Source organism: Fukomys damarensis, unplaced genomic scaffold (genome assembly GCF_012274545.1).
Source record: "Fukomys damarensis isolate Sample0158 unplaced genomic scaffold, DMR_v1.0_HiC HiC_scaffold_18, whole genome shotgun sequence".
In the NCBI taxonomy this organism is placed as follows: domain Eukaryota; kingdom Metazoa; phylum Chordata; class Mammalia; order Rodentia; family Bathyergidae; genus Fukomys; species Fukomys damarensis.
In genome coordinates this window covers 47420-71633 of record NW_022900930.1, presented here as the reverse complement: position 1 = coordinate 71633, position 24214 = coordinate 47420, and the positions used below count along the sequence as shown (strand labels likewise).

General features: G+C 38.1%; 1 protein-coding gene across 1 annotated transcript in view; it reads left to right on the top strand.

The window, feature by feature from the left end:
- Positions 1 to 23401, top strand: part of Hgsnat (heparan-alpha-glucosaminide N-acetyltransferase) — a 35920-nt gene extending 12519 nt beyond the window's left edge. Inside the window, exons 5-17 of the mRNA XM_033765571.1 lie at positions 195 to 264; positions 1316 to 1425; positions 6578 to 6654; positions 6946 to 6976; positions 14169 to 14329; positions 15690 to 15805; positions 16345 to 16466; positions 16844 to 16970; positions 18400 to 18486; positions 20624 to 20701; positions 21492 to 21562; positions 21655 to 21767; positions 22597 to 23401. Of these exons, the coding sequence (XP_033621462.1) occupies positions 195 to 264; positions 1316 to 1425; positions 6578 to 6654; positions 6946 to 6976; positions 14169 to 14329; positions 15690 to 15805; positions 16345 to 16466; positions 16844 to 16970; positions 18400 to 18486; positions 20624 to 20701; positions 21492 to 21562; positions 21655 to 21767; positions 22597 to 22778 (1345 nt within the window). The 3' untranslated portion in view covers positions 22779 to 23401. The remainder of the gene's footprint in view (positions 1 to 194; positions 265 to 1315; positions 1426 to 6577; positions 6655 to 6945; positions 6977 to 14168; positions 14330 to 15689; positions 15806 to 16344; positions 16467 to 16843; positions 16971 to 18399; positions 18487 to 20623; positions 20702 to 21491; positions 21563 to 21654; positions 21768 to 22596) is intronic.
- The last annotated feature ends 813 nt before the right edge of the window (positions 23402 to 24214 follow it).

Here is a 24214-nt window from a genome sequence, read left to right as displayed (position 1 = left end):
AAGGGTTGAACATGTACAAGGATGGCTGCTATAAATTGATTTCTATTTTTATGTTGTTAAATTTTTTTCAGAATGTCTAATTCCTTAAGTTATATAAACCTGAAATTAACTTTATTTCAATATCCAATCATTTTGAAAATTCTGCCAAAGAAAATAAGTTAACAGGTTTTGTTTTTTTTTTTTTTTTTTTACAGTTTGGAAGAATTTAAGAATTTTGTTTCTAAGACAATAAATTCTCGAGAAACTGATCATCTCATCAATTCTGTGAGTTGTTAGATTGAATCATGTATTGTCTGGGTGTTTTTCTAAATTTGGAATTTATAATTTTCTATTTAGAAATTATTATTGTCCAGCTTAATAAATTCTTTTCCAAACACCATTAAACATTAATATTTATATTGTGGGTGATCAGGTCACAAGTCCTGATCTTATGTGCGCATGCATGTGTGTACCGTACTGGGGGTCAAACTCAGGGCTTAACGTGCTAGGCAAGCATTCTGTCACTGAGCTGTACTCCAGGCCTTGTTCTCAGTGTCTCTGAAGGTTCCACCCCTTTCTCTTCTTTAATGAGACTGGAAGTCTGGACTGCATTTACGCTGTAGGATATGGAGACATTTTTCATCCTGTAGGCAGCATTGTTACTCTCATAGTTCACTCTAATTTCTCTCCACTCTCACTTCTTCCCTACAGTATCAGATAATGATTTATAGTTGGGTTTGGTGGCCCACCTCTCTAATCCCAGCACTATAGCTGGGGAAGGAGGATTACAAATTTGAGCCCAGCCTGGGCAACTTGGAGACTTGGTCAGACCCTGTCTCCAAAAAAAATTTTTTTTTTAAGAGTAGGAAAGATTTATTGAGATAAAGATAGCTTCTGTCTAAGAGAGAAGAGGGACTGGAAAGTGGGTTGCCCCCACAATTTGTTTTTTTGTTTTTTTTTTGAGACAGGGTCTCATTATGTAGTTGAGACTGACCTGGAACTCACTATGTAGCCCAGGCTGGTCTTGAACTCATAGCGATCCTCCTGCCTCAGCCTCCTGAGTGCTGGGATTACAGGTATGCACCACCACACCTGGCTCCCAATTTTTTTTTTTTTTTTTTTTAAAGGCTGTGAATATAGTTTAGTGCAGAGGTCTTGGATTCAATCTCTAGGACCATTCCCCCCCACCTGGCTCCCAATTTTTTTTTTTTTTTTTTTTAAAGGCTGTGAATATAGTTTAGTGCAGAGGTCTTGGATTCAATCTCTAGGACCATAAAAAGAAATAAAACTAAATTTATTTCCCAGCATTATTCTCATCTCTTCTTTTCATCTAAAGGACCTGGGATCCCCCAGCAGGGCACACTCACTCACTGGTGATCCTCAGCCAGAAACACAGCGTACGTCTGCCTTAGGCTACCGCTTCCGCTGCCTGGACACGTTCAGGGGGTAAGTGGGTTCCCTGTAGCACAGTGGGCACAGGTCTTCCTTGTTATACATATGCACACATTGAGGGACTTTGCATATCTTTTATCTTGGCTGGAAAGGGCTTCTTGGATTTAAAATAAGAAGCACGAAATGATTTTTTTTTTCCGGTACTGGGGATTAAACTCAGGACCTTGCACTTGTGAGGCAGGTGCGGTGCCACTGAACTAAATCCCCAGCCCCAAACCATTGCTAAATCCAGGGTTTTTTTTTTTTTTTTTTGGTACTGGGGATTGAACTCGGGTCCTTTTGCTTGCATTGCAGGTGGCGGAACCACTGAGCTAAATCCCTGGCCCTCTTGGATTTAAAATAAAAGTCAGGGGGCTGAGGATTTAGCTCAGTGGTTCCCCCTGACTTTTATTTTTAAATAAAAAGCAAGGAAGACCTGTGCCCAGTCATAGTGTATCTTAAAGGTCCTGAAAATATTCCATTCAGTGCCTATCCTGTGGGCTGATCACATTAACCGATGCATACAGACTGTATAATGCTTTATTGCAGCCACAAACTTTTCCTCAGATGGTAGCATTCTTCTTGCTAAACACTCACTGGCCCAGTTAAAGGGAACGGGCAGTAACTTTGAAGTGGAACATGAACGGTTGGGTTTCTGCACCCGGTTGGTGTGTAGCCTGATGCAGCATGTAGTCAGTGTCTGGAGCACTGCGGGAATGTGCGCGCCCCGCGCATGTGTGATGCATTCTCACAGATCACTTGACAAAACAACTTGCCGCCGGGGTTTTGGAATCAGCCAAATGGTATTGTTGCCATGTGAACCAAAAATACTTAAGAGACACCTGAAGAAAAGAAATTAAAGATAATTTAGAAGAAATGTGGTATAGCATGGGAAATAGAAACTCATCCATGACTGACAGACCATCAGGACTGGAATTATAATCATGACATCTTGTTATAAAGCGAGAAGTTGACCATTTCTGAGACATACTCATTTTTATATCCTAGCCACTACTTGTGCATGTGTGATAAAAATATAGCCCCAAAGATAGCTCTTCTCTGTAACTCAACCTAGAGAGGTTGCAAAGACCTCGGGTAAGTCTGTATCATGACAGAGAAGCTTCACAGTGGTAATAATTTTTATTTTTATTTTTTTTCAGTGTGGGGAATCAAACACAGAACCTTGTTTTTGCAAGGCAGTTGCACCACTGAGCTACATCCCTGGCCCCTCACAGTAGTAGTAAACACTAAAAAGAACTGTTTTTTTTGTCCAGATGTCTCAGTTGAAGTGTTACGGGAGGAATCAGTAAGTGACACACAGACAGGCAGCAGAATGGAAGTAAAATAACAAATTTACTTATCGATAAGGGTCGATTGCACATAGTCGTGCCTGGATTGACGACACACTGGGTTACAACTCCTCCTTTTATAGGGTTTCACAGCCTTGACTTCATTTGGGCGATTACATTTCATTCTTACAATTCAAATCACGGTCACAGAATAGTTAAATCTTTTCAACCCAGATGTAACAGTTTTTTTGCAGTTGAGTTTACCTTTAAGGTTCCCCTAGTTATCTATTCTAGTTCATAGGAAGGGGGGTGTTCAGGATGAAAGAGCAAATGTCAGCAATGGGTTCTTTGATCTAGACACTCAGATCAGGTGGCTCCAGTCTCTTTGGAGCTCAAGACCTTGCTGTGCCCTGTTATCACAGGGTCAGACCAAATGCTTCATTCAGCAGTTAGTGCCTTCCGTGCCTCTTAGTTCTGAGCTAAACAAAACAAACTGCTGTTAGAGACAGCAGAAGCCACTTTACATTGTAACACTTTATAGGTTTTTGCTATTTATAAAAACTTTCCCTATCAGAAGAACAGGGGAAAATAGATTTTTAAAATAAGTTGAAAATTATATAGCTGTTTAGTTCCATCAATCTGAAGTACTTCTACAGATAAAAAGAAGTTTGAGTCTACCACTTGCAACTTGCTAAGGGACACAAGCGGATGGTGCACCTTCATCTCCACTTCTTCTCAGAGATGTTTGGAAGGATGAGAAGGGAAAAAAACCAGAAAGAAGTAATGATTAAACAGCAGGACAAACTATAAAAGAAGCAACAACTTCAGATGGACGTGGAAATGTTGCGTAGTCAAAAGCTATGAAGGAACTAACTGAAAAACTTCAGAATTTATAGAAAGAGCTTGAATCTTGGCACGATGAACATGCTCAAAGAGTGGAAGGATTTTATGTTTTAACACTTAGAGAAAAAAATTAGAACAGGAAATAAACCAAAAATATACCAGTGATTCAAATTTAGAAAAAGACAGTAGTCAGAATATTTGTCAGAACTGAGAGACTGGACCATGCTGAGGTTGATGGACAAAAATCTCCAAGATAAACTCAGGCAGGAATAGGGGCAAGACAGGAGTTAGAGATGATGAAAGAGCTGAACCTGCAAGTTTTGTAATCAGCAAAAACTTAAAGAACAGGAACTGGAAGGGATTTATCTGTGTATTACTGACAGTTTCTTGTTTGTTGCTTGCTTTGGTAATTGAATTCTGAAAATTTTATTTGCATGAAGATAACTAGGCATTCTGTGTATAGATCAGAGAAAGTCAAGAGATTATATATTAGTATGTAAATTCTTACATTTTGTAAATTAATGAAAATGATTGTTTCTTTGTATATTTTTTTCCCAGTCAGCTTAGTAACAATAATATGTGGTTTCATCTGATTGTTAATTACCTGTATTTTTAATGCAAAATTAACAGTTCTGTACTTTTTAAAAGTTACATTATGGATGAAAAATAGCTGTAATCAATTTTGTTTTTTTATTGAGTTTATTAGTACTTTTTAGGGTATACAATACAGTTAACAGTCTTTATTGGGATCTTGTACCTTTACATGACAGGTCTTGGTTCTCATTTTTGCACATACCCCTGTCCTCTCTTTACTCCTCCACCTTCCCCCATTTACAAAGACTTTGTTTCCATTGATCAATTTTGTTTATCCATACTTTTTGGCTACAATGTTGACGTAGTTCAGATATGTAATCAGAGCTACGTGAATTGAATCTTCTCTTTTCTCAACACAGTCTACTTCCTAAGTTGATGTAATACATTCATACACAAAATTTGCTTAGCTTTATTCAAACTGGAATGGATTTACCCCATTTTTCTTCCTTTTCATGCGTGTCTCCTAAAAGAAATTTTATTGATGAAGTTATAGCACACTTCACGGACACAGTGGGGAAGGGTGATGTTCTTTGTTATGCATTGCTGCTAAATACCAGAAGCAGTTGAATTTATCTTTTAGTTTAAATATGGCTTGTATTTAGATTTTTTTTTTACAATGACTTCAGATAAATAATTTCTGAGCTTCTGTTAATGGTGTTAATAATAGTGGTTTGAAAATATTAATTTGCTTTTTTGGAGATGGTGTCTTGCTTTTTTTTTTGAGACAGGGTCTCACTATGTAGTTGAGACTGACCTGGAACTCACTATGTAGCCCAAGTTGGTCTTGAACTCACAGCAATCCTTCTGCCTCAGTCTCCCAAGTGCTGGGATTATAGGCGTGCACCACCACACCCAGCTGGTGTCTTGCTATTTGGTTCAGGCTAGTCTTGAACTCACTATGTAGCTCAGGCTGGCTTCAAACCCATGGCAATCCTCCTGCCTCAGACTCCTAAGTGCTGAGATTACAGGTGTGTGCCACCATGCCTGGCAAAATAATGTTCTTGAGAAAAACTGATTCTATTGATGTACATTAGTTTGTGTATGATACATAATCTTCCTGTTCAGCTTTTATATGTACTTAAGGGTCTTACTGAAATTTATATAATAGATTTATTTTTTTTAAAATTATAAAATATTAAACACCTTAAAAATATTTTTAAAAGTTAATTTCTTCCCAGCTCAACAGGGTTCTTAAGTATTCCTGGTAGGTCTATTTGAAAGCAGGTCATAAAGGTTGAGAATACTTGGAAACAGAAAAATTTCAGATTTTTTAATATTTGCATATATATAATAACACATCTTGGGGGTGGGACTCAAGTTTAAACATAAATTTTGTTTTGTGTACATAGCCTAAAGGTAATTTTATGTGTTGTTTTAATGTACCTGTGCATTTTTATTTTTGTGAGTTTTAGTGGTTGAATCTAGAGCTTCATATGCTAAACATTTACCCTAGAGGTATACCTCCAGCCTTCATCTTATGCATCATGTCAGCCTTCAAAAGCTTTTGGATTTTTTGGGAGCATTTTTGATTTTCACATTAGGGATATATACTGGTAATAAAATGATAATAATTGATAACAATTTCTGAGTTCTGTGTGCCAGTCACTGCCTCTAATGTGTCTTAATTTGTAATTTGTTTAATCTTTCAACAGTCCTATGAAGTATATACTTTTAATATGCCTATTTTATGATTGAAAAATTGCACCATTGAGTTAAATAATTCCCCATATTTATTCAGATGCTAAAGGAAAAAGTCAGGATTTGATTCTAAGCAGTTGTGTTATAGAGGCTGCTCCGATTATTCCTTGACCATCTTCATTCTCGAAATTCTGCACAGTTAACATCAAGCAATAGTGTATTCCTCTTTTTTCCAGTCACTATTGCCACTTTTGGAAATGAAATTTTCACAAATGGACAGAAATTAACGTGTGTAAGCAGTAGTGAGGTGCTATACTGTACATTTTTCTTTCTAGTGATCACATGTGAGATTGTCCCCTTTTACATATAAGCACAGAGTTAACTCATGAGAATCTTGCCTCGGGTCTCATGATTGATAAGGGGAAAGGACTCAAGATTTGAATCCTTTGCCCTCTGATTCAAACAACTGCCTTCAATGACACATTTTACCTTAGACGTTAAATTGTTAGAACAAAATTGAGTTATTGGAAGTGTTTTGCTTTGTTTTCAAGTTATATGGTTTAGTAGTGTAGTGTAAATTTTCCTTGAGACATAATGTTGCAAATATTGGCAACAACTTTAGTGTATGGTTCCAGTTGAAAATAATTTTTTCTTGGCTCTTTCACTTCGTGTGTCATAAACTGCTCTTTAGTATCATGTTAATTGCATGACCACACCTTGTGAAGATAAATGCATGACTTGTGGTTCAACAGTTTCTTGTCACATTGTAAATCCTGAAAATATTTTATTTGTTGGCTTTATAGGATAGCTCTTGTCCTCATGGTCTTCGTTAATTATGGAGGAGGAAGATATTGGTACTTCAAACATTCTGGTTGGAATGGTAAGATATTTCCTACAGGTGGCACTGCTCACAGGTCTGAAGAAGAGATTTTGAATAGCGGCGCTTAAAGCCAACAAACTAATTCACATGCTAGTCTAGCTATGGTTACGAAATACCCCAGTCCCAGAGATTGGTTTAGAATCTCAGGGGAGAGAGAGAGAGGGAGAGAAAGAGAGAGAGTTACCCCTGTGTGAGTTGTACTCTCTATCCACATGTACTGAAGTCCATTTTGGATTTGGAAGTGTTTATAGACTCCTCTTTCTTACTATTTTTATTTACATTGTTCTGCAGGACTGACCGTGGCTGACCTTGTATTCCCATGGTGAGTTTGCAATCTACTATCAATTTTTCAATAGGTCATCTCTAGGCCTTTGTCTTTCAAATAATGCTGGAGTCCCTCTCAGACTAACCTTCAGCTTGGGACCACAAACAAGCCTGTGTTTGCTGTTATGAAGTCCTTAAAAGTTGTGTATTGGGAAATTGAACCTAGAGCCTTCACACTGATTTACATTCCCAGTCCCTTTTTTTTTTTTTTAAATTTTGAGACAGGTTTCACTAAGTCACTGGTTACCCAGACTGGGCTTGAACTTGAAATCCTCCTGCCTTAGCCTCTCCCAGAGTGTTAAGATTATAGGTGTATACCAGCATACCTAGCTATTGGATAGTTCTTATATTTGGCATCATGCTTATACATGTGTATACTAAAACACAAGTGATTTTTTTAAACGTGTGTATGTGTGTGTGTGTGTGTGTGTGGTGCTGGGGATTAAATCCAGGGCCTTGTACATGCCAAGTATGTGCTCTGCCATTGAGGTATAGCACCATAAGGAATGTTATGTTAGAGCGCATATGGTATACCAGGTGTTGACATCCTGTAGTATATCATAAATTCTGAATATATGGTTAAATTGCATTACACCTGAAAATATGTATAAAATTATACTTCCTCAAAGAAATACAGTATACTGGTGTCTGTGAATACTGATAAATACGTAGCAGGCAATGATAGTAATAAATTAAAATTTAATGTAAGAATGGAGTAAACAAACTCTGCTTCTGTTTATCTGTGGCTTCTTTTGCTGAAGGACCCTTCCCATATGATGTGCAATTTGCACCTTTGCTCTGATGCTTTGAGAAACTCTGCACCATCATTAAGAGACGGTACCAGGAGACTGTTTTATGTCTTTGGTCCCCTGTATTTTATCACTAATATGGACTCAGTTTTAGGGGAGAAACCTTTTTATTTTTGAGGTGGATCTGGGTAGGGCAAGTTTTATATTCATGAAAACTTGATCATCACTGTTGTTAGTAATAGGGATTGAATTCAGGAGTTCTCTACCACTGAGCTACATCTACAGCTGTTGTTATTATTTTTAATTAAATTTATTGGTACATTTTAGGTGTACAGTATGATGATAGTCATCATTGGGAATTTGTACCTTTACATGACATATCTTGGTTCTTAATTTTTCCCCATTCCCCTGCCTCCCTTCAACCCTTCTACCCCTACCTATTTTCAAAAACTTTGTTTCCATTTATTCCTTTTCTCATATTTTTTCCTTTCCCTTCTTTCCTTCCACTTACTCCTCCCACTTCCCCTCCCTTTTAGACTTTTTCTTCCTATTTCACATTATTACACCTTTTGATTCTTATTTACACTTTTCTCACACCAGAAAAACTATTCAGTATTTACATGTCTGTTAATTTGTTTCACTTGAGTATAGCCTCAATGTGCATCCATTTAGCTGTAAATGTCTCTTAATTTCTCATTTTTCGTGGCTGAGTAGTATTCCTTAAAGCAAAGCCACATCTTCTTTATTCAGTGTCCAGTTGATGGGCAGCTGGGCTGTTTCCAAATTTTAGCTACTACAAACTGTGCCGCTATAAATGTGGGTGTGCATATATCACTGTGGTATGATTCTTTTAATTATTTTGGGAAGATATCAAGCTGGGTCAAATTGGACCTCTAATCCTAGTTTTTTAAGGTATCTCCACATTGATTGCCACAGTGGTTGCACCAGTCTGCACAACCACAAAAAATGGAGAACAGTTTCTTTCTTCCTACATCCCACCAGCATTTGTTATTGGTTGATTTCTTGATAGCAGCCATTCTTTCTGGAGTGAGATGGAAGCTCAGTGTTGTTTTCATCTGCATCTCTCGAATGACTAGTGATGTTGAACATTTTTTCATATGTTTATTTACTGTTTTTACTTCTTTGTCTGACAAATGTCTATTCATTTCAGATGCCCATTTTTGGATTGGGTCTTTAAATTTGGGGGGGTTCTGATTTTTTTAAGTTCTTTATTTATTCTAGATAGTGGTCCTTTATCTGAGGAACAGCTAGTAAAATTTTTTTCCCCACATTGTAGGTTGTCTCTTATCTCTGTTGGTGGTTTCTCTTGCAGTGCAGAAGCTTTTTACTTATTTATTTTTGGTTCTGGGGATCAAACTCAGGTCCTTGCACTTGCAAGGCAGACGGTGCAACCACTGAGCTAAATCCCTGGCCCCCAGAAGCTTTTTAATAGGATGAGATCCCAGTTGTTGATTCTCTGTGCTAGTTCCCATTGTTCATGAAGTCTTTTTCTTTGCCAGTGTCTTCAAGAGTTCTACCTAACCTATCTTCCAGCAAGTTTAGTGTTTCTGTTTTAATATTTAGACCTTTGATCCACTTGGATTTTAGTTTAGTGCATGGTGAAAGATAAGGGTCTAGTTTTAATCTGTGGCAGGTTGAAATCCAATTTTTCCAGTGCCATTTATTAAAGAGGCTATCTTTCCTCCAGTGAGGGTGTTTGGCTCCTTTGTCAAAGGTGAGGTAGCTGAGTGTGTCTGGCGTTGTGTCTGCATCTTCTAATCTATTCCACTTATTCTCCAGTCTGTTTCTTTGCCATTACCATGCTGTTTTTATCACAGTGGCTTTGTAGTATAGTTTCATGTTGGGGATTGTGATACCCCTGTCATATCTTTGTTGCTTAAAATTGCTTTTGCTATTCTAGGTCCAAATGAATTTTTGTATTGTTTTTTGTAGTTCTGCGAAATATACTGTTGGGACTTCAACTGTTATTGCATTGAATCTATGTAGCAATTTTGGAATTATGGCCATTTTTACTGTATTGGTTCTTCCTACCTTGGGAGCAAGGGATATCTTTCCATTTTCTGATTATCCTCTTAAATCTTTTTTTTCTTCAGGGTGCTGTAGTTTTCAAGGTAGAGGTCTTTTACTTCCTTCATTAGATGGGTTCCTAGATATTTCTTTCTTTTTTTTGATGCTATTGTAAAAGGAGTTGTTTCCTCAATTTCCCTATCATTGAGTCTGTTACTTGTGTGCAAGAAGTCTATTGATATTTTTGGCGGGGTACCAGGGATCAAACTCTGGTCCTTGTGCTTGCAAGGCAGGTGATGGGACCACTGATCCAAATCCCCAGCCCAAGGCTATTAATTTTTGAGTGTTGAACTTGTGTTCATCTACTGTACTGCATCTGTCAATTATGTGTCTAGAAGGCTTTTAGTAGAGTTTTTTGGGCCTTCTGTGTAGCATATCATGTTCAGCAAATAATGACAGCTTAACTTCTTCCTTTCCTATCTTTATTCCTTTTATTTCTTTCTCATGTCTAATTGCTGTGGCTAATGTTTCCAAAATGATATTGAACAGGAGTGGTGATAGTGGACATCCTTGTGTTGTTCCTGATTTTATTGTGAAAGCTTTCAGTTTTTGACCATTTAGTATGATGTTGGCTGTTGGTTTTTTTGTAGGTATCCTTTATCAGATTGAGATAAAGACCATCTATTTCAATTTTATGTAGGGTTTTTTTTCATGAGTGGATGTTGGATTTTGTCAGATGTTTTTTCTGAATTTATGGAGATAATCATACGGTTTTTGTTCTTGAGTTTGTTAATATACTGTATTGCATTTATTGATTTACATATGTTGAACCCTCCTTGCTTCCCTGGGATGAGTTCCACTTGGTCAGGGTCTATGATCATCTTAATGACCCTCTATATTCTGTTTGCCTGTATCTTATTGAGGGTTTTTGCATATATGTTCATTAGGGAGATTAGCCTGTAGTTCTCTGTTTTGGTTGGGTCTTTCTCTGCTTTTGGAATCAGAGTAATGCTTGCTTCTAGGAATGAGTTTTGGTGTATTGCTTCTCTTTCAGTTTCATTAAAGACTTTGAGAAGTGGTGGCCTTAGCTCTTCCCTAAATGTCTTGTAGAATTCAGCAGTGAAGCGAACAGGACCTGGGCTTTTCTTTGTTAGTAAATATTTAATTACATTTTCTTTTCACTGATTGATATTGGGGTGTTTAGAATTTTTATATCTTCTTCATTTTGCTTTGGTAATTCATATGTATCTAGGAATCTGTCCATTTCTTCTGTGTTTTCCATTTTATTGGAGAATAGGTTCTCAACGTAGGTATTGATGATCCTGTGAATTTCTGCTGGATCTATTGTCATTTCACCCCTTTTAGTCCTGATTGCATGGATTTGAGCCCTTCTTCCTTCCTGCCTGCCTACCTACCTTCCTACCTACCAGGGATCAAACTCAGGATCTGGAACTTGCAAGGCAGGTGGCAGCACCACTGAACTAAATCTGGGCCCTTCTTCCTTTTATTCTTGCTTTTTTTTTTGATGTTGGCTGACGGTTTGTCAATTTTATTTATTCTTTCAAAGAACCAACTCTTTGATTTATTCAATTTTTTTACAGGCATACTTATGTTTATTTATTTATTTATTTATTTCCTCATTGAGTTTATTGGTGCATTTTAGGTATACAGGACAGTTACATTCATTATTGCGATCTTGTACCTCTACGTGACAGGTCTTGGTTCTCATTTCTTCCCCCTATCCCTGCCTTCCCTTCACCATCCTCCCCTCCCCATTTACAAACACTTTATTTCCATTTTTTCATTTTCTCCTATTTTTTTCTTTTCCCTTATTGCCTTTCCCTTACTCTTCCCACTTTCCCTACACCTTTATCCCTTTTCTTCCTATTTCACATTGTCAATTATCTCATTAGGATCTTATGTACTATTATAGTTTATTCACACCAGAGAAACTATTCGGTATTTACACATGTATGACTTATTTATTTCACTTAGCAATATATCCTCAATATGTATCCATTTTCCTATGAATGAGTCTAATTTCTCATTCTTTATGGCTGAGTAGTATTCCATATTCATTTTTAAAAAAATCATTTTCTTAGTCTCCATTGCATTGATTTCTGCTCTGATCTTTATACTTTCCTCCCTTGTACGACCTTTGGGTTTGTCTTGCTCTTCTCTTTCTAGGAGCTTGAGGTTCACCATTAGATTATGTATTTTAGCTCGGTCTGTTTTCCTACTGTGGGCATTTACTGCTCTGAATTTCCCTCGTAGAACTGCTTTTATTTTGCCCAATATGTTCCTGTATGTTGTATTGGCATTATCATTTAATTATAGAAACTGTCTAATGTCATCTTTAATTTCCTCTGTGGCCCATTGGTTGTTCAGGAGAGTGTTACTCAGTTTTCATGTGTTTGTGAAGTTCTGCTGTTTCCTATGCTATTGATCTCCAGTTTAATTGCACTATGGTCTGATAATATACATGGTATAACTTCAGTTCCTTTGCATTTATTTAAACACGTTCTATAAGCTAGCATGTGGTCTGTTTTGGAGTTTGACCTGTGTGCAGTGGAAAAAAAATGTGTATTCTGATTTTGTGGGGTGGAACACTGCAGACATCTGTTAAGTCCATTTGTTGAAAAGTTTGGTTCAGTTCTAGTATTTTGTTGTTGATTTCCTGTCTAGATGACCTGTCTATTTGTGACAGTGGAGTATTGAGGTCTATAGTTATATCATTACTTAATTGGTTTATCATGTCCCTTAATATTTGTTTCATATAGTTGGGAGTGCTAGTATTTGGTGCATATATATTTATGATTGTCATCTGTTCTTCTTGGATTGTTCCCTTTACAAGAATGTAATGACCTTCTTTGTCTCTCTTCGTTAATTTTGGTTTAAAATCTACCTTGTCTGCAAATAAAATAGCTACCCCTGCTTTTTTTTGGGTTCCTGTTGCAAGGAGAGTTGTTTTCCATCCTTTTACTTTGTCTATGAATTTCTTTTTGAAATAAGTGTGTTTCTTGAATACAGCATGTTTTTGGATTTTGGCTCTTAATCCATTCTGCCAGTCTGTTTCTTTTGACTGGTAAATTGAGGCCATTAACATTGATGGTTATAATCGATACATATTGATTCATTCTTGTCATGATGTTTTACTGTTGTTGGCTCTTTTATTTTATTAAAATTTTTTTTTTTTTTGGTACCGGGGATTGAACTCGGGTCTTTGCACTTGCAAGGCAGGAGGCCGAACCACTGAGCTAAATCTTTTATTTTTTACTTTCCCCCCTTTCTCTTGTTTCTGGCCTTGCCTGATTTATTATTATTGTTTTAAAACAGAGTGTTGCTGAGTTACCCAGGCTGGATTCCAGTTTGCAATCCTCCTGCTTAGCCTTCTTTTCTTTTTTTCTTCAGTCTTCTGAGTAGCTGAGATCACGAGCCTAAGCCTACATGCTTGTCTTGACTATTATTTAAATATATTCTCTGTAAGGATTCCTGTAGAGAAATTTCCTGTCATTAGAAGTTTTTTTTTCCTCCCCAGTACTCGGGATTGAACCCCAGGATCTTTGCACTGAGCTATAGTCCCAGTTGCCCTCCTCCTTCAATTTTTCATTTTGAGACATGTTCTCACTAAGCCAGTAAGTTCGTCAGGGTAGGCTCAAACTTGTGTGATCCTCCTGTTTCATCCTGTCAGTGCTGGAGTTACAGATGTTTGCCACCACATCATGCTTACTGGAACTTTTTATCTGATTGAGGTGACCCCTGAAGGGAAGCCAAGTTACCCCCCAGTCGTGCAGCAAGAGCAAACTCATCTCCATAACCATTAACCAAATAACTAGAACAATTACTAGTATGATTTTCTTTTAAAGAGACAATTTGTATGGCAGAAGAAAGGAACATGTAACTCCAACCAGTTGGAGAGAAGAAAAGCATCTTTTTCTTTTAGGAGCAGGTGTGAGTTTAGAAACGATTGAAATACTTTGTTTCTCAGTGACGTTGAGGGCATGCCAGATAAAGTCTGGTTATTTGTATTAGGCATCTTCATTATTTTTATCTGACATTTCATTGGGAGGGTTGTGCTTGGAAGTTCTATTTAATAATAAAGATTTTTCCTTCTAAGGCAAGTCTTGAAGATCTGCTGATAGAACCCTCATGGCACAGCGAGTTCTAGTCCAGTCTCTTCCTATGCTCTTGGCTGGGTGTTAATAGTTTGCCACTTTAAACTGACAGTGTGTTGCTTCTCTCTTGCAGTTTGCTATAAAAGATTAATGATGCATAGATGAAAAGTCAGTAATGAGGGGATGGATAGGATCAAAATATATACATTGCAACCCAGTTTCTGTAAAGTTACTAGGTGCTAATAATAAAAGGAAAAAATTAGAAATGGACACATACTAATAGTTTTTTTTTTTTTAGGTTTGTATTTATTATGGGATCTTCAGTTTTGCTATCAATGACTTTCATACTTCAGCGGGGATGTTCTAAATTCAAATTATTGGGGAAAATTGCATGGAGGAGTTTTCTTTTAATATGTATAGGACTTGTCATTGTGAACCCCAATTATTGCCTTGGTCCATGTAAGTATTTTTTCCCTTTTGTTAGTATATATTTAGGTTGAACTTGAGGAAATGCATGTTATAGTTTATAGCTTGCTCTATCTATCTATTTATCCATCCATCCATCCACCCATCACCTATCTCCTACTTTAGCTGCCTTGCTAGAGATTGCGCCCAGGCTGTTGTGTGTGCTAGACAAGTGCTGTATCACTACATCTAAGCTGCATCTGCGGCTCCACATGTTTTCATGTGAAAGAAATGTAACTCCTGTATCTCAGCTACTTGCAAAAAGAACTATTGTCAGGAAGGTATATATGATGCTTGTGTAACTTTGGGCATCAATCTTATTATCATCTTGGATATTTAGACCTAAGAGGAGCCTATGTGACTATTCAGATTCTTTTGTTATATGACAGAAAAGTCGGAGACCATGAGAGATTAAAGTGTTTTTTTCTCTGATTTATGTATGCGTAGAGTAGAACAGACCAGAGACAGACCAGGTCATCTTATTCTCAGGCCCTGCTTTCTGGCCATTTTGTTTTCTTTTTTTGTCCATATGGAGTGGTACTTTTGAGAAATCATTTGTAATCCCTTGTATGCCAGCTAGGTTGCTGGGAAGGATAATGGCTTTGTCATCCCTATAATGTATGATGAGAAAAGACTGTCAAGGGAAGGATGTAAACTCTGCTCTGCACCAGCATCAGTGAGCAGTAACCCCTATCCTCAAGTGGGTCTCATTAGCCAAATAGGACACTAGAGTTTCAGCAGTAGCCAATTCAAATCCTTAGGCACCCAGTACTTTTATTGAAAGGTGGTAGATACTAGAAGGACAGAGGGGTTACTTGTGATTGATATTGTATAAAAGTAGATTTGATAGACTGCCAAAAAGTGAGCTGTGTTTGGGGGTACGGTCAGGGTTTGTTACAGGGTGACAATATTTCAGTGATGCTGTCATGTCTCCTTTAGGTCAAGAAGAGTCACTCAGGCTTGTGTTAGGTCTACAAGTTCCTGTTGGACATGAGGATTGAATCCATATGCCTGATTGGAAGGGGCCAGCAAATGAAATTCAGGGCCAAGGGTAGTCCCTACCTTATCCCTGCCCCTGAGTAAGGCATGTTTATTCTCAGTCTCCCAACTGGCCCGCTTCCTGGTTTGAGTTTGAGCCTTCTCCTGACATCCTTCTGTTGCGTGGGACTGGCCTGCTCTTAGAACTTAGATAAGAGCCATGTCTCCTGACCATGTGTATTTTGGTCTCAAAGAGCTTAAAATCACTCACTTAGATGTACTATAGGTATGACTTTCCCTTTAGAAAAAAAAAATACTGTCTTGGGTTGAGATGAGACATGTTGTGCATGCCTTACCTAACCTGTGTCTTCTTCAGTGTCTTGGGATAAGGTACGAATTCCCGGTGTGCTGCAGCGGTTGGGAGTTACGTACTTTGTGGTTGCTGTATTGGAGCTCCTGTTTGCTAAACCCATACCTGAAAACTGTGTCTCGGTGAGAAATCATGTAAAAATAGGATTAAAATGGGGGAAGGTGTGTGAGAAATTCACTTCCAATTTTTTTTTTTTTTTTTTTTTTGGTTCCAGGGATTGAACTTGGACCTTGCACTCGCAAGGCCGGTGGCAGAACCACTGAGCTAAATCCCAGCCCTCACTCATAAAGTCTTTAGATCATTATTGGTTCTGCGTAAAATACTGCCAGTTAACCAACTGCATTATTTTTTAAAAATTATTTTTATTAAATCTTTGTGTGTGGTTCTGAGAATTTATACCAGGGCCTTGCATGTGCTTGTCAGGTGTTCTACCACTGAGCTATACCCCTAGCTCACCAATTGTGTTTTAACTACTATTTTACTGTGATATATCCTACAGCATGCAGACAGTATCAGAACCTATTAAATATATATTTTTGTATTTCTACTAAAATGTCAAGAAAATAATCCCTGGAAATTTCCAAAATACATACCACAATTTAGTCCCTTTGTATCTGCATGTAGTTTATATGTAGTGCTTTCTACCCTATCCCTTACTCAGGAGAGAAGCTGCCCTTCCCTCCAAGATATCACCTCCAGCTGGTCCCAGTGGCTCCTCATTCTGCTGCTGGAAAGCGTTTGGCTGGGCTTGACGTTTTTATTACCAGTTCCTGGATGTCCTACGTAAGTGAACCTTGCAGATAATCCACTTTTGCATTTTACTTTCTGCCAAATTGAAGGTTCTGGTTTTATAGATTTCAAGTTTCTCAAGTCACAGGATTTCTTTTTGGGTCCTTTTTCTCCTTTGGGGAATGCTTCGTAGTGGGAGAGGTGGGTGTTGTTTCAGGGTGAATTTGAGTTGAAATCAGTGTGGCCTTGGTGCCTTACCAGTGTCAGGAATGGGCGGGTCATGTGTTGATGAGGGTGCATGGAGCCAGAATGATGTTTTAGGTTTGTACCTGTTTGAGGTTCTTTGAATGAACTTTTTGAATGCATAAATATCTACTGTAATACACCTTGCCTTCTGAGTCTCATCATTTAAATATGTTTTTACTTCCTAGTGGGTACCTTGGCCCTGGTGGTATTGGAGACTTGGGGAAGTATGCAAACTGTACTGGAGGAGCTGCAGGTTACATTGACCAACTGCTCCTAGGAAGTAATCACCTGTACCAGCATCCTTCTTCTACGGTGTGTGAGAATGGCTTTTACATGGGACAAGGGGTTTAGGAGCTCTGAAATGGGGGAAAATAGAAAGAGTTGGCCTGCTTTAAATTATGTCCATTTAGTAAAATGTGATAAAAACTAATTTTTATTTGTAAAGTTGGCTAACTTAATGACTTCATTATGTGGTAGTAGGTGAACATTATTTTATCAATAAAATAAGAATGAACTGTGTAACATAAGTAGCCTTTAGCACTTTTCTGTACATCTGAGGTCAGAGATATAGGCAGTAGGCTCTGAAACAGAAATTACTGTGCAGGAGTGTAGCAGTCTTCATTGGATCAGTCCCTGTTTGGGAAGGAAGGAACCTGGATGTGTAGAAGGAGAATTGGAACTATACTGCAGTCCCAGCAAAGAAAGGCCTCAGAGGAAGCTGGGCTGGCACATCAGAGCTGTATGCACTGGGGTGAGGGATTGGGCCCTTTACCTTCCTGTTGGACGTGGACTGCCCTGGCTGGCTGACCCCTGTGGAGCTTCCGAGGCAGCTCTCTCTTTCCTTTGTAGTACCGGATTGGAAGCCAGGGTCTGACAACACTAAGCAAGCACTCCACCACTCAGCTATACCTGTAGCCCAGTAGCTGTTTTTAGTTAAGGATAATCCAGAAGAAGAACTGGAGTGGGAGCTTTTAGCGATTAATTTTTCTAGCAGCTAGGGAATGAATGCTTCCATCCTGAAAGGAAAGGAAGGTCAGGGGGTTGTGCTATAGCATCGGCTACACTGTACACTTCCAAATTTCTACAGGATCAGCATTTTATGGTGAAAATGCAGGTGTATTTTTAAATTTTATTTGATCTTGGTCTATCTTACTTTATTTTATTTTACTGTATTTTGCAGCTGCTGGGGATCAATCCCAGGGCCTTGTGCATGCTATTTATCCACTCTATCACTGAGCCAACCCAAATGTATTTTTAAAAAATTAATACATTTTATCCCATTTCCCCCAAGCCCACTCCTCTCCCTATGTATGAAAGCTTAGCCAAATGTGTTTTTAAATGTTCTTTGCCTTAGAAGAAGATAGGGACCTGTCATTGCCACAGTAGACTTGAAAAAATAGAATAATGAAATTATGAAGATAACATGCATTTTATATGAAACTATTCAAGTGGGATCCTAGCACTGTTTACTGAGCCAGCTGAAGTTGAAGGGGACATTGCTGGACCCTGGCTTGTTCCTGGGGCTCTGTATACCCTGGACACACTATACACTTTCATGCCTAGGAAGTATTATGCCTATAATCCCCATAAGTTAGCAATGAACTTACACAGTAAAAGTAAAAACAAACAAAAAAGGTTGATGCCTGGGTTATAGCATTCAAGTCTGTATTCAGATTAAGAGTTGTTTATGTTCATTTCCATGGTCAGGAAGTAAAGGCTGCTTTCTTGTTGTTTTATGAAGGTGCTGTATCACACGAAAGTGCCCTATGATCCAGAAGGAATCTTAGGGACCATCAACTCCATTGTGATGGCATTTTTAGGAGTTCAGGTATTTGCTCATTTCAGTGGTCTACCTTTTTTTTTTCTAACAGTGTCTGATGATTGCTTCATCACTAATTCAAAAACGATTTCATTAAAATATAAGTATACCCTCTTCTGTGCTATAGGTGTAATAAATTCTGTTCAGGTTCAACAGATTGTACAAAACCAGAAGTTCTTAAAACTCAGCACAAATAGGTATAATTCTCATATTGTTAAAAAAAAATTCTTACTTACGTGGCTTATGTTAGCCCGGCAGTTTCTGGGTAAAAGATTTCCCTAGTGAAGTGAACAGAATGTTCAGACATTGGTGACAGGGGAAGTCACCTTGTCTTTTGTAGCATTATTTTTGTGTGCTTGTCTTAGCATGTTTCTCATATAAAAAAATACAGAGATTGGGTAACTTCTAAAGAGCAGGAATTTATTTCTTACAGTTCTTGAGGCTGGGAAGTCCAAGGTCAGGGTGCTTGGTGGGTTCTTGGCCTGGTGAGGGTCTGGGCCCTACTTCCAAGCTGGTGCCTTGAACTGAGCATCTTGCAGACATGATAAGCATTGGGTCCTCACCTGGTGGAAGGTGCAAGGGCAGAGACTGGCCTTGCTGTTTAAAGCCCCTTTATAAGGGTGTAAAATGCATTCATGAAGGCAATGCCATCACACATTCATATCACAGCCAACACTGTATGTGGTTTCAGAGCATTCATACTTTCTGTCAAGGTCAATACAGGTTTTTCTTGATCTACTTCAAGTGTACTTTCATTAAAATTTTGAGTGGTCTAGATGTTTCTTCCTAAAATTCTTCTTATTGGTATTTGAAACTATTTGAGGCAAGTGAAGTGGCAGGAGAAACCCTTGTAAAGCTGTGCTCCTGAGCTTTCTGGGTGATGAGAATGCTCTTCAAGCGTGCTGTCTGCTAGGGTGGCTGCTAGCCAGGTGGCTGTGGAGTACTTGAAATGTAACGAGTACGGCTGAGGAAATTAACATTTTAGCTTTCTTACTTTTTTTGAAATTTTGTACTGAGGATCAAACTGAGGACCTTGCACTTGCGAGGCAGGCAGTGGGACCACTGAACTAAATCCCCAGCCCTAGCTTTCTTAATTTTAACTAATTCAGTTTTAAGTTTAAAGTCACATGTGGCTAGGGGCTCCCATATTGGATAGTGCAGATGGAAAGCATATACATTTTGGTGATTAAATGATTTTGTAGTTAAGAGATTGCTGCACTGTCACTATAGCACTGTCTAGTTCATACTGTGTTTTGAAACAAGTTTGCTGAGTCCTTAAACTCTCCTCTCTAGATAAATGTCTGTCAGCTGAGGCAGCTCATCCAGTGTGGAGGTTAAATTGTTTGCAGACATAAGCGTTTGTGAACCCAGGCAATGTATTACTGTACTTCACTTTGCTAAGCCTCATCTGCATCTGCTTTATAGGGGTGTTTTGAAAGTTAAGTAACTTAATTCCTGTGAAGGTCTAAGAACTGGCACATAGAAAACATTCATAAATTTTAGCTAGTAGAAATTATTATTAACACTTTTATCCTTTGATGTTTTCAAATATTAATTCCTAATTTCAGAGGGATTTCATGTAAAACCCTAGTGGGTTTTTAAAAAATTTCTCCCTGCCTGCAGTGCCATTCTGTCCTTGCCCCTGTTGTGTAGTGCTGGATGGGTTAGCGGGCTAGGCGGGTCCCTTGGCACTTTGGGGGCACACTTTCATTGGTTCCTCATTGCTTATGAAAGAAAGAAAGACCCCTGAGCTGGCTTACTGACCACGTCCTTGTTGGTTGGTTCTCCTTGCCCTCCAGCCTTCTGCATCCCCTGAGAGCTCTTGGCCTTCTTTATGCCTCTCCATGTCGCTTTGTGCCTGCTGTTCCCTTTTGTTCAGAATGCCGTTTCTGCTTCCACCATCACATACTGTGGCTGCTCCTCTGTGGCACCACCATCTCATGTCATCTTCCTTCCTCGAAGGAGCACCTCATCTCTCAAGTCTGTGCTGAGGGGAGGGAAGGAGTAAAGGTGCCATTTCTCCTGGCACTCCTACTATCTGGATATGTGCCTGGTGAATGAATCTGTTTGTTGAGTGATTAAACAGTGGATGACTGAAATAATATGTTTTCATTGATTCCCTTGATCATATTGTTTTCTTCTTCAGGCAGGAAAAATATTACTGTGTTACAAAGGTCAGACCAAAAACATCCTCATTAGATTCACTTCCTGGTGTTGTGTTCTTGTAAGTAACTGATGTTTCTTACTAAGGTGGCTTTTCTTCACACTCATCTGTATTTAAAAAGAAGTAAAGTGTTTAGCAACCTTACTATAGCATTTGTCACCACATGGTGACCAGGAACATTTTTTATTTGAATAACAGAAGAACAAATCTTTAAAAAAATTTTTTTTAACTTATTTTTTATTTTTTGGTGGCAGGGATTGAACCCAGCACCTGGTGCATGATAAACACTTGGAATCGTGTTTAGATGAGCTACCCCCTCACCTTAAAGGTGGAGCAAATCTTTACACTTAAATTCTCAGGTTTACTTTCTTAAAATGCTGTGTTTATGAGTAAGATAATGTTTGTCGTCAAACAGTGCCATGAAGAATGCCTAAAGGAATTGTGAGTTATGGACTCTGCATGCGTAACCTTATCAGGAGGATCAGGCAAATAATAATACTATTTAAACAGCAACTTTCAGATTTATATGTAAAAAATTTTTTAAAAATTAAAAAAAATTTTAAAAAAGTTTGATTCAGTATTCTTTTTACCCATAACTTTGCAGTCATCGTTCCTCTTAGGATCTGCTGTAATTTATCCGTTAGTTTACCTTCTTCAACTCAGAGTAATATTGAAAAGGTATTTTTGGAGAATGTGTTTTAGTTGTACCTCTTAAAATATGTTTCCAGTTAAAAGGGCAAAATGTAAGGTACAATTTTCAGCCTCCTCTAAGCAGATACTTTGTTTTGAAACAGTTATTTTTTGAAATGATAATAGAAAACTTTAACATCTTTTCCCTCCCTGTTTTTAGGGGCTTATTTCTATTGCTTTGACAAAAATGTCTGAGAACGAAGGCTTTATTCCCATAAACAAAAATCTCTGGTAAGTATAGAAGTATCGTTTTAATGTAGGTGATTTCTTGATTTGAAATTGAATGTGCTTGTCCTGAGCATAACTCATTCAATTCTTTGCAGGTCCATTTCCTATGTCACCACACTTAGTGCTTTTGCCTTCTTCATCCTGCTGGCCTTGTACTTGGTTGTTGATGTGTGTGGACTGTGGTCAGGAACCCCATTCTTCTATCCAGGTTAGTTACCTCTAACCCCATACAGAGTTGGTGATGGTCACCAGGTGGAATGGCCCAGAGACCTGCTGGCTTTCCACCCCTGTTGTGGTGGCCTGGTTCCCAAGGACAGGCAGAGGGAAAATGCAGCAGGGTCATGTTGTTCCCAGGTCCTCAGGACATCCTTGGCCTATTCTGAAGCTGTCTACTCCATTTACATCCATTTAAGTCCTGGAGTAGTTGCATGACAATTAATAAGCCTCACTTCTTCAGGCAGTACCAAATTGTGGGAGTATCCAAAATGTTGTAGGACATATTGTCCAGTTTTTAATACTTGGAAATGGGACTATGCTTTCTCTCTTATTGCCAGTATACTACCTAAAAGGTTGTACCTTATAAGAAATGCAGAAAGATAATATTAAGGGATAAATGGAATGGATCAGATGTATTTTAAAGAACTGAGAAACCAGATCATTTCAGTGACTCCTTGAATCTAGTAATAGTTAGCATTCTTTGATTCTCAATTTTTTTGTCTAAAAAAATATAAGATAAAGTTGTAATTCTCCTTTTAGATTTGATATTCAAAAATTCATTGTTGGGCTGGAGGTGCACCATGTGCAGTGTCCTGGATTTAGTCTTTAGCACTACAAACAAACCATTGATATAAAGTGAATATTTCCTAAAAATTTGAAAACAGTTTACCCTTAAATATCTGAGATATGTATGCATTACTTACTTTTGCTGGTAGCCAATAATGCAAATGCATATTTTTGTTTTTTCACTGAACTTATTTCAGGAATTAAAGAGATAATCTGATGTGACTTAGGAAAACCATGTTCTGTATCTCTTTAAGGAATGAATTCTATTCTGGTGTATGTTGGCCACGAGGTGTTTGAGAACTACTTCCCCTTTCAATGGAAGCTGGATGATAACCAGTCACACAAAGAACATTTAATTCAGAATATAGTTGCCACTACTCTCTGGGTGCTCATCGCCTACATTCTCTACAAAAAGAAGATTTTTTGGAAAATTTGATAGGAACCACAAAAACGTGTTGCTGGAAGGGCCTAGTGGTCTGGGGAAGTATTGAAACTGCCTTTATCAAATAAGGAATCATCAGTGATAAAATCGATAGTTTGTGTGTTTCCAGATTATTGGGAAATGCTGAACTAAATTTTGCTCTCTGGAATGCCTTACATGACTTATCAGATATTTCTCTATATATTTGTGACATGTATATATTGGAATCTTATAGTCTTTTTTTTCCATCTTATACAGAAATGGATATATTTGGAGCTGCATTCAATAGAAATTGTACCTTTTTTTTCTCCTTTTTTTTTTTTTGAGACAAGGTCTCCCTATGTAGTTCAGGCTGGCCTTGAAATCACTTAGTGTAGCCCACGCTGGCCTCAAACTCATGGTGATCCTCCTGCCTCCCAAGTGCTGGGATTATGGATGTGAGCCATTTGGATACCGGGAGTGTTTTGCTTCTGCAACGAATAAAACAACCTAAGATCTGAGGGCTGGGGACATGGCTCTGTGGTAGACCCCTTACCTCATACACTCAAGGCCTTGGTTGGATCCCTAGTGCTGCAAACACAAACATAAATAAATAAACCCAAACGATTTAACCCCTGAGTCTTATGATCATGTTTTCCTGCAAACTGCCTCTTCATGTATACATAAATTTTGACAAAAAAAGGGAAAGATTTTGGGAGTATCGCTTCTCTTTCAATTTCATTAGAGAGTTTGAGGAGAACTGGTACCAGATCTTCTTGAAATTTCTTGTAGATTTCAGCAGTGAAACTGTCAGGACCTGGGATTTTCTTTGTTGGTAAGTTTTTAATTAAATTTTCAATTTCAGTGACCAATAACTGGGTTATTTAAAATTTTAGTATCTTCTTGATTCAGCTTTGGTAATTCATATGTATCTAGGAGTCTGTCCATTGTGTGTTTTCCATCTTATTAGAATACAGGTTCTCGAAGTAGATATTGATGATCATCTGGATTTCTATGGCATCTGTTGTGTTTTTACCCTTTTTTGTTCCTAACTGGATGCATTTGAAGTATTTTCCTTTTTTTATGAGGTTGGCTAAGGGTTCGTCTATTTAACCTTTCTTTCTTTTTTTTTTTTTTTCTGGTACCAGGGATCAAACTCGGGTCCCTGCGCTTGCAAGGCAGGCGGTGGAACCACTGAGCTAAATCCCCGGCCCCTATTCAAACAACCAACTCATTTATTTATTTTTTGGATGTTGTTTTCTTAGTCTCCATTGCTTTAGTTACTGCTTTGATATTTATAATTTCTTCCTTAATCCAAGCATTGGGCTTGATTTACTCTTCTTTTTTTAGACACTTAAGGTTTGACATTTGGTTGTTTATTTGAGCTTGCTCTGTTTTTCTGATATGGGAATTCACTGCTATAAGTTTTCGTCATAGGACTGCTTTCAGTGTGTGCCATAAGTTTCAGTATG